We start from the raw sequence: 10,351 nt of genomic DNA, 5'->3' as shown, positions 1-10,351 counted from the left end.
ATATATATATATATATTCAGTACTTTCTTATTATACTATTTTTAACTTGGTACATTTCAACACTCCGGCTAAAAATAAGCAGATATATTCCTTTGCTTCACTTTATTAAATAGCTTGGAAAACTGAAGTGGATCCTAAATCTCAATAAATTTATTTGTCAAAACTAGAAACTTAAGAAGAAATACTCCTCTTGAAATCACCGCATCTTGAATAATGTATAAATCAATATCAATGAGTTTTGTTCTTTCATAAAATACAAAATCAGTAGCCAAATAGATAATAACACAATTTTTATAGTTTAAAATTATAGTTAAGCAACCATAAAAGCAACTTTATCGCACATGTAAAGTGTGTTATAACTCAGTTTCTTCCTCAATTCTTAGAAGTTAGCATGTGCTGATTCACAACCTCTACATCAAAGACATAATGTTCTTGGAAAAAAAAAAAGGATAAATTTTTCAACCAAGCGCCGATGGGAGGGTCAATAAGTCTACAACCTAATATAGAAGTTTCTTCAAGAAGGTCAGTGGCACATTTATTTTACGATAGGGGAACTTCTCTAAAAAAAAATTATTCCATTATGACAGCTCCTAGAAAGAATACCCATCAATTAGATTGTCAAAACAATAAAATCATACGAAAGATGATCGAAGAAGACGAAGTGATATGTTGTGATGCTGCAAAAGCGAACATTAACAAGAAAATTACAAAACTTATCGAAACAAGCATGTACGCATTAATTGCTTCCATATATGGTCTTGTTAACTTTGTATATTACAATCACATTTTCATATACGACATTGTGTCTCATTGTCTTCTACTTGATTTAAGAAAAAAAATAATATTACAAATAGGTTCTTATTTATTAGTAATGTTAATGCAGAAGAGCAAGTAATGAAAAAGAAAAAAATTAGTTTGCTTTTAAATATAAATATAGACCAACATATAATTTTTTTTTTCCTTTTTTCACTTGGCTATCCATTACGTTAGTGCCTAGCCTAAGGATAATTTTGTATTTTGTGCACCTAAGGACAATCTAGTCTTTTGCCATTCATTATTGTATAGTACAAATAGAGATGATATGTTTAGGAGGTGGATGAGCTTGGGTTTTGAGTCTTAGGGTTAGGGTTTTGAAGAGATTTCCTACCACTCGAATAGTAGGAATTGATAGAGATCGCCTACCTCTTGAATTGTAGGTGCTTATCTTTATATTTGTCTTAAGTGTTAGATGTTTTTGCAATAAAATATTATTTAGCCTAAGTTATGTGTGGAAATCTATGCCAGTTTTTATCACCATCGCAAGAAAATTAAGAACACAAAATCCACACACAACTTGCATATGTCACATTGCAACTATATTAACTAACATTCTACAAAATAGGAGATTATCTAATCGCTGATATTACAACAATAAACCTTCATAAAATTTTAAAAAACACATGATTTGTAAAAAAGTTAATCTTAGGCATAACTAAGTTGTGTTGAAGACCTAATCCCATTAATCAATCTAATATCAATCCCTAGCTAAATTTAACTTTATTAAGAGATAAATCCATATTAAAGCATGATTAATTGACGATTATTAACACAAACTCACCTACCCATAAAAATCAAATTAAATAATATCAAAAAAATAATATTGCCTCCTACCTAAAATATTATGTAACTAGTATAACTTAAAGAGCAACTTATTAAAACATGCATTTCAAAAGCACAAAATAGCGCACGCTGAGCATAGCATGGTGTGTAGCACTGTTCACACCATTTCTGTGGCAAAGCACAGGAAGTTAAAATAGGAATAATTACCCGTGCCATGAATGAAAATAACAAATAACACATGTTATTTTGATTAAGGATTGAAATTGACTTTAATATAATGGATAGATTATTCATTAATTTTATTTTTGAACTAATTAGTTTATTGTAGCAAGAAAGTGCAAGCTCTCTAATTAAGTCTCCTCCCCTCGACGAGCTCATTGCTCCTACTGTCAAAGGGCTTCAAACCATAACTCACCAAACCCCACTGCGGCAACATCTGGTGCGCTTTCACAGCCGCTAGTCTTGCATCTCATTTTTGAAGTGCGTTGACGCATGTTTCAATCTCGTATCATGCCAATCACCTCATTGTTGACACCTCATTGTTGAAGATATTCATGCAAGTCTCTCATTAATTTGTCATTCTGTAAGCAGCTTCAAGCCTTCGACAACCTCAATTTCAAAGGGCATGGAGCCTTCAACACACTCATTTGTAAGACAAACAGCTTCGAGCCTTCAACCCACTTGCTTGTTCAATAAGCAGCTTTGAGTCCACCTACTTCTAACTAGAAAAGAAAATTTCTTATGAGCAAGTAAGCCTTCAATGCCCCCACGTAAATAATCAGTTCTTTTAGTAAAAAGAACTTCTTCCGTTTGTGAGGTTATTAAAGTATAGTTATCTTTGCCATAGTTGCAACACTTGCGAGCAATTACTGTTGAACCTCAAATATTTTGCATGCTAAATATCCCTTTTACTGTGACAATAAGTTCCAAGAGCAAAATGGGTTGTTTGAGATCCTTATTTGATATAGGATAATTTAGATTGCAGTTGCATAACTATAATGTCATTTTTACTTTTATTTTTGCATGCATTTATATTCATATGGATGCACTTGCTAGATATTTACAAGAAGATGTACATTGTTGTTTGTTTATTGTTGATGATATTATTCTTGAATTATTCCAATAAGACTAGAGAGAAAGTTCAGAAAAAAAAAACTTGAATTATGGAGGTCAACTTTAGAGTTTAGATGCTTCCTTGAGCAAATCTAAAACGGAATACATGGAATGCAATTTTAGTAGTAGCAGTAGATCTGGTGTTGGGTTGTAACAATGGACGATTAAGTCATTAAAAGGAGTGAACATCTAAGATATCTTTATGTCTATTGTTCAAAGTAATAGTGATATAAATGGAAATGTTATTAGTAGAGTTCAAGTTGGGTGGTTGAAGACGAAGAATGCAACGGGTCTATATCTTGTAATAGAAAATAATTGTTAAACTTAGAGTGTGTTTGGGGCAATTGTAGCTTAATAATAAACTGCAACGCAGCAGCTACTGCGGATAAGCTAGCTATCTATTTATTTTTTGCAGTTTAAAAACAGTTGAGCTGCAGTTACTTTTGGACAAATGATCGCTCTGTCTGTGTATAGCAAAGTTGTTTGTAACAAAACTATTCATACCAATACATTTCATACTTGAAAGCAAATATGCAGAACATTACAAAATAAAGATAGAAACCTCATTAAACATTGAGTGGCTTGACTACCAAAATTAAGAAAATAACTATTAATATAACAATTAATAATATGATAATGTTATTTTTAAAATATAGATGCATTATGTCATGAGATAAACTGTCATCCTGAGATATTGTCCACACCTGGTGACTCAAGGCGATGAAATCTTTCAGCCCATCTGTCTACCGAAAATAGTCACATTTTTCTGTGATACTACATGGACAGTTGTAAAACAATATCCTATAGCTATGTGGCTAATGCGAGTGAGCGGGGAATACTGAAGTCCGCGGTAACAATGCGATCCTCTAGAGGTACCAGAAATCCTCGAGCTCTTCCTTCCTAAAGGCTTAAAAACACAAACCGTTAAACTTAGCATTAGTAAAAATTGAATGACACAAACCCTCAGTAGCAGTGAAACACATGTTGAAGTCGTATATGGTCATGACATGTTGCGTCGCTAACCCACAACAACTGATGAATACAATATTTTCATTGCATGGAACACGTGTATCGACGTGTGCTCCATCAATTACTCTAATACAATTCTAGAAAGATAAAAAAGAGTTCCGTAATTACTATATTTATATGAAAATTGAATGTACTAAATAAGAAAAATTACCTGAAAGTATGGCATATGTCGCACATCGTGCAAAATCTTCTTGGGGGTCCGTTCGAATGTAGGATCTGCTGGTTTTAAAACTTGTAATGAAAAACTGACGAGTGCATTCAGCCCTAATGAGAAGTACCTATAAATTGTCTCGAAAGAGTGCTAAAATCGTTTCATAGCTCATCGCATTGATTCATTATGCGATAATATGTAGAGAGTTATTACTAACACCTCTCGTGAAATCGTCCTGATGAAGTCATGAGGTCCATGATTTCTGTGAAGTTCCTCCAACAGATCGGTGAATGTCGTCTGTGTCATGCAGACAATATTTTTAAACCTCATTGAGTGGCGCGCAAGAAGCTCCCCAACTCAATTATCGCCAACATATGAGGATATCATGCAAGGAGAGTGTTTTATGTACGAGTATAATATCCGTACATCAGATACACAACAGCTGCAACTCTCCTATGTCGTTCTCTATTAGCATCCATGTATTTCAGTGTCGAAGTAACTAACACATAAACATCAACGAATTAGCTACGATCATATAACATTATGAAAAAAATCATCATCAAAATAATATTAATGAAGTAAATAAAAAACCAAACAAAGAATGGAAAACTCGGGTAAATTGAAATTTTCAAAGTAGCATAAATGATCAAAGCAACACGAAAAACCAAAAGCATCTAGTGAAAAATGTCCAAAGCATCATGTCCAAAATAAATAAACAAATAACAAATATGAAAGGTCCCATAAGAATCTAATGAAAAAAGTGTCCCTCAAGCGTCACTGTTCTCACGAAAATAACGTAGGTAATCAACCCACGGTCAGCGGCCATAGTCATGAAAAACTTTTTCCAAGTCGAATCTTCAAGCATATTCATAGAGAAAAAATACAGCGGCATATTCCAGTAAATTTTTAGAGTTGCCTCCATAATTCGCATAACCTGTTGGACAGATGTTTGCGGTGGGTCAAGGTCATTGGTGCATGAAGCCGCCTGTGATATATAACTTCTAATGAAAGCTTCTTCTCAACCCTGGGCCGCTTTGATTGGCCAGTTGATTTGACCTCATTGTGGTTCAGGCTGAGGCCTTCGTTAAAATCACCTATTTGGTCAGCAGCTAAATTTGCAGGGGTGACACCAAACCCCACCTCACTGGCGGCACATGCATTATTGCTCGTGGTCAGGACACCACCAAACATACAATCTAACTTATCTTAAAGCTCAAGATCGAAGCCGCTGTATTTAATTTTTTTAGTGGTTGTCACCACCTACAAATTCAATTGACATCTTGATGGACTTGAAAAAAATTAAAAATAAACAAAAGCAATAGATGTTTCAAAAATACTTACCATCAATCTTTCAGCCCACCACTCCTCAAAAGGATCAATTGCTCGCTTTATCAGATCTCAACCCAAGCTCGTGGTTCCTAGCTTCAATTCATTCAAGATTTTTCAATCATTTTTCAACTGATCCCATTAGTTTTTCAACTATATCCTATCGTACTCTCTACTTATACTTTTCCTAAATTTTTTATCGGCCTATTTCCCTTCTCGACCTCCTACAGGTATATGTCGCAAAATATCATTTTGGTATCCTCCCACATTGTAAATGAACCGGCCTCTTTGGTTTTAACTAGTGTATACTGGCATGAAAAAAAACTAAACAACATAAACATTTGCCAAAAAAAATATTTAACTCAGCTCAAAGAAAAATGTGAATGTTACAACAGCATCACCACTAGCCCTCCATACCACACCACCACACCACTTACAAATAACCTCAGCCACCACCTTACACACAACAACAATGTAACAACTCCACACACACAACACACGATCGCCAACTCATCCACCACATCACCAACACATACACCACCACCACCCAACCACTACCACCCACTTATCCCCACCACCACAACCACCACCACCTCGCCCATCATACAACCACTACCACCACACCACACACTTACTATCACCAACATCACCACGCAAATATCCAACACAACACTGCCGCCGCCGCCAACACCAGCTCACAGCCACCAAAAACACATATAGCCAGCACATGTAGAAACAACAAATGACATCAACACACAGCCACCATTTCCTCCTTTTTTTTTAATGATTCCATAGAGTGAGGCCCTAAGAAAGCCACAAAAGGCAAAAGATTTCATGAATTTCACTCATCAAATTATCCATAGAAATCCAAAAAACCAGCCCACAAAAGGCAATGACAGAGCAAAGCCATAAAACAAAAAACTCAAGCCGCACAACAGTGAAAGCTTTTCATGAATTTGTCTCTCAAATGCTTTCATCAATTTCTCCATATGATCCAGTGATCACAAAGCTAAGCAATAAATCGAAAAAAACAAAGCCAAAAAAAATTATAAAGAGTCATGAATTTTTCTCTCGAATGCTTTCATAAATTTCTCCATATAGTCCACAAAACCAATCGACGAAAGACAATCACTTGCTTAAGCCATAAACCGAAAAAAATAAAGCCAAAAAAAGTAAAAAATTTTCTCTAATATGCTTTTATCAATTCTCTCTCATATGCTTTCATCTATTTCTCCATAGGATCCACAAAAATCAAGCCATAAGAGGAAATCACAGAGATAAGCCATAAACCGCAAAAAACCAAAGCAAAAATGGAAAAATATTCCATGAACTTATCTCTCAAATTCTATCATCAATTTCTCTATAGGAACTGCAAAAGAACAATATCACAAGAGTCATTCACAGAGCTAACTCATAAACCGCAAGCCACTAAGCCACAAACGGCAATCACAGCCATAAGCACATAGAACAATTCGTAAAAACCAAGCTATCGCAGGTAAAAGCCAAAAACCACAGCCCAAGGCCAACCATATACCTTGTCTAAGGGGAAAGAGAGGGGTAAGAAATACCAGAAGACGGAAGAGAAGATGAGCTTGGAACCACCCAGAAGGGAGAAAGGAGATGAGAGTGTCACCGAAGATCGTTAGTCGAAGTTAGAAGAGAAGGCCGCTAAAGCATGAATGCATCAAGCACAACAGAGAAGAAAATCGAGGGCACGCAGACGAAAACGAGGGCACGCAGACGAAAATCACGCTATCAAAACGCGGGCAGCAAGGTCTAACCCGCATCTCGCGCGTACATAAGATTATCTCACACCGCCGCCGCACCACAGTTTCAAAACAGAATTTTCTACATTTTGGGGCTGCACTGTAGCTAAAAAGCTGCAATAAACGCACCCTTAAAGAAAAAATTTATAAGATGTTGGTGAAAATTGCAATGCTTTATGGCGCAAAATGTTGGCCTGTAAAATCGAAAGTGTTGTTGATTTGAGACTGCATAGACACAAAATTTGAAACGAATATCCATGAAAGGGTTGAAGTAGCTCCAATGAAGACAAGATTAAACAAAGTTGCCTTAGATGATTTGGTCACATTAAATGTCGATCATATAATAGCCCTGATATGAGAGTAGATGCTTTAGATTTGAATTATGTTAATAATGATAGAGATAGACCTAAAAATACTAGGGTGTGTTGTATAAAAAATTATCTTAATTTATTAGAATAAAATCAAAATATGACACTCAATACGACCCAATGAAGAAAAAGGATACATGTAGCCAACCCCACTTAGTGGGATAAAGGCTTGTTGTTGTTGTCATTGTTTTTATTGTATGCATCTATATTCATATCTCAGTGGATGCCTCTCCATATAGCATCTTATTCAATTTATCTAGGCTATTCTCAACAAGAAAGCCTCATAACTAAGTTGCTCAAAAAAATTTTGTTTAGCCTAAAAGGTTGTATTTAATATGTTTAATGGTGATTATAATTTTTTCATTTATTTATTTTCACCAATAGATAGTCTTATATGTGGCGACACATTTGATGGATATATAGGTGCCATCTAAAGAGACTTATAGATGCCATTTACAAGAGTTTAATGCTTGGAAGAAAAAAAATAATCCCATTTGATGTTAAACAATCAATTGTGTCATCTATTGGCACGTTCAATATAACTTCCATAAAAATTTATTTTCCATGTCATTTTTACACCTGTTTCGCTATACGTTCCCCCACAAAGTGATAAATGGAACGCCATATAGCTAACATCGGTGCTACTTTTCCTTCAAGAAAGTGGCTATTCCTTCATTCCACCTAAAATATGATCTTTTGTTATCGATGAAAAAAAAAACTATGATGCCAAAATAGCTTTCAAAAAACCTTTTTTACAAAAACATAACAAAAAAACTTCATTTAGACACTAACAGCAGACAAATTCCAATCAAAATGCTCCATTCAATCCATAAAAAGAAAACAACAAGAGAATAAAAATAGGTTACAAAAACATAACAAAAAAACTTCATTTAGACACTCAGTAGACAAATTCCAATCAAAACGCTCCATTCAATCCATAAAAAGAAAACAATAAGAGAATAAAAATAGGCCTTACGGATCTTTCGTAATGGAATCTTTCCTCTTGTGTGCACACCTCGGAGGAACACTCTAGCCGGTGCTCACTCTTCCAGTAAAGATCTAGCCATCAACCATCAATAAATCTAAGAAATAGACGGACAAAAACGGCAAATGAAGCAAGGAAGGAGAAGAAGAAAGCCGGCAATACCTAAGAGGTTGAAGACGGCGAAGGGAATAATGGTTGCGAAGGGCTGCAGCAGCATGGAAATTAGGGGAACGATCCGGGAACCGATCTTCTTGGGCCATGGAAGAGTGAGAAGTACAGCGATGGCCGCCTCCACCGCCACCACGCATTCGAGTATCAGCCACTGGAGTGCCATTGATTACCCTCTCGGCTATTCTTCGTCTCTGACCGTCTCTTCGATTTCCACGAATCACAAAAGTCGTGTTTTTAGGATGGAAATTTTAAATGCATACCACTAAAATATTATAAATTGCATATCTAACTCGAAAAATGGAGATTTTAACCATAATTTTTTTAAAACTGACAAAACTGTTAAAATGTCCGAATAAATAAAATTTTAGTGTTGCACGCGGCCTCCGCACCAAAAAATTATTACCTCCAATGAATCAACTTCACTTGAAACTGACAGGAAAAAAAAAATTTATTTTATTGTGATCCAGACCGGTAACACAGATGAATATTTCTCTAGTGTTATTATGCATTATTCAGTTATTATTGTTGTGGTATTGATGTGTTTATTATGTTATTATAACACCGGAAATATACTCATAACACAATAATACATGAATTTCATCACAATAACACCTGAAAAATGCAGAATAACATGGGGGGAATATTCACTTGTGCTAAAACGAATTTTTTTATTTTTTTGTCACCTCCACGTCGTGTGATTTTATTGGACTCCAGACATATTAGAAGGACTGGTGGAGCGTTACAATATTAATTACTTATTAAATTAATATACATATCCATCTATGTAGAAAATAATAATTACAATAAATGTAGACTGAATTAGGGTGACTGAATAACAAAATGATAAGTTAATCTATATAGCAATTAAATTAAATGGTCAACTAATTTGATAATAATTACATATTAAGAAATTAATTATCCTACAAATAATCATCCATATGTCAGAATTTTAATCCTAAAGAATAAATAACTAATACGAAAATTTACATACACAGCACCCATCTTTTAAGTATTTACCTGCTCACATCCAAATTCTCATTTTTATAAAATCAGCACCCCACTTATTGCTGAAAATATGGATTTCACTGTTGGAGAGTGATGAAAAAGATATGTTGGGTGTTTGATTTGTAAAATCAGCACCCTACAAATGTCAAATTGCTTCAAAAAAAAATAAATTTTATGCAATACCATATTGTTTAAAAAACAAAAGCCACAAAACTACAGCCCAACATTTGTATCACGAAATAAGAGCCCACGAGTGATAGATTCGGCCCATTACTGTGAGTTTATTTCATGTATATGAACAACCAAAAATGTCAAATCAGTTATATTTTAGTCCAATAGAAATTCAATAAATTTAGATAAACGCAATTTTTTATGCAATTACAACTGAAGAAGCTTCAATAATTAATTAAATCATTTTGGATATTTATATAATAACAAACTATAAATAAAATAAAGACACATTTATGTACATGCCACTAAGGGTACGTTTGGGGCAGCTTATGCGATTTCAGGATAAGCTGATAAGTGAGATGGTGGAGATCAGACACCACATGCATCTCTGCATGCGATGTCCCAGCATGAGGATCATGACTCGTGAGTTCGGGTATGGTCGCGTACGGTGGAGATCAGACACCGCATGCATCTCTGCATGCGATGTCCCAACATGAGGATCGTGACTTGTGAGTTCGGGTATGGTCGAGCATACATGTATGGTTAAAGTAATAAATAAATAAATAATAGTGGGAGGATAAATTATTTTTTTAATGATTAATCATAATCATTAGTTTTTAAAAATAAAAAAATATGGACTGAATTATCTTATAAACTATGAATATGC

The 10,351-nt window shown here is 34.7% G+C and overlaps 1 protein-coding gene across 1 annotated transcript in view; it reads right to left on the bottom strand.

Annotated features, from left to right (window-relative positions):
* The window catches only part of LOC110019795, a 26,528-nt gene extending 17,790 nt beyond the window's left edge, over positions 1 to 8,738 (bottom strand). Inside the window, exons 1-2 of the mRNA XM_020717626.1 lie at positions 8,500 to 8,738; positions 8,329 to 8,411 (exon numbers count right to left, since the gene is read on the bottom strand). Coding sequence (XP_020573285.1) covers positions 8,329 to 8,411; positions 8,500 to 8,671 — 255 coding nt within the window. The 5' untranslated portion in view covers positions 8,672 to 8,738. The remainder of the gene's footprint in view (positions 1 to 8,328; positions 8,412 to 8,499) is intronic.
* Positions 8,739 to 10,351: the final 1,613 nt, after the last annotated feature.

The sequence above is a fragment of the Phalaenopsis equestris genome, unplaced genomic scaffold, assembly GCF_001263595.1.
Source record: "Phalaenopsis equestris unplaced genomic scaffold, ASM126359v1 Scaffold000078, whole genome shotgun sequence".
Lineage (NCBI taxonomy): Eukaryota > Viridiplantae > Streptophyta > Magnoliopsida > Asparagales > Orchidaceae > Phalaenopsis > Phalaenopsis equestris.
The sequence above is the reverse complement of the archived record's forward strand: the minus strand, read 5'-3'. Positions and strand labels throughout refer to the sequence as shown.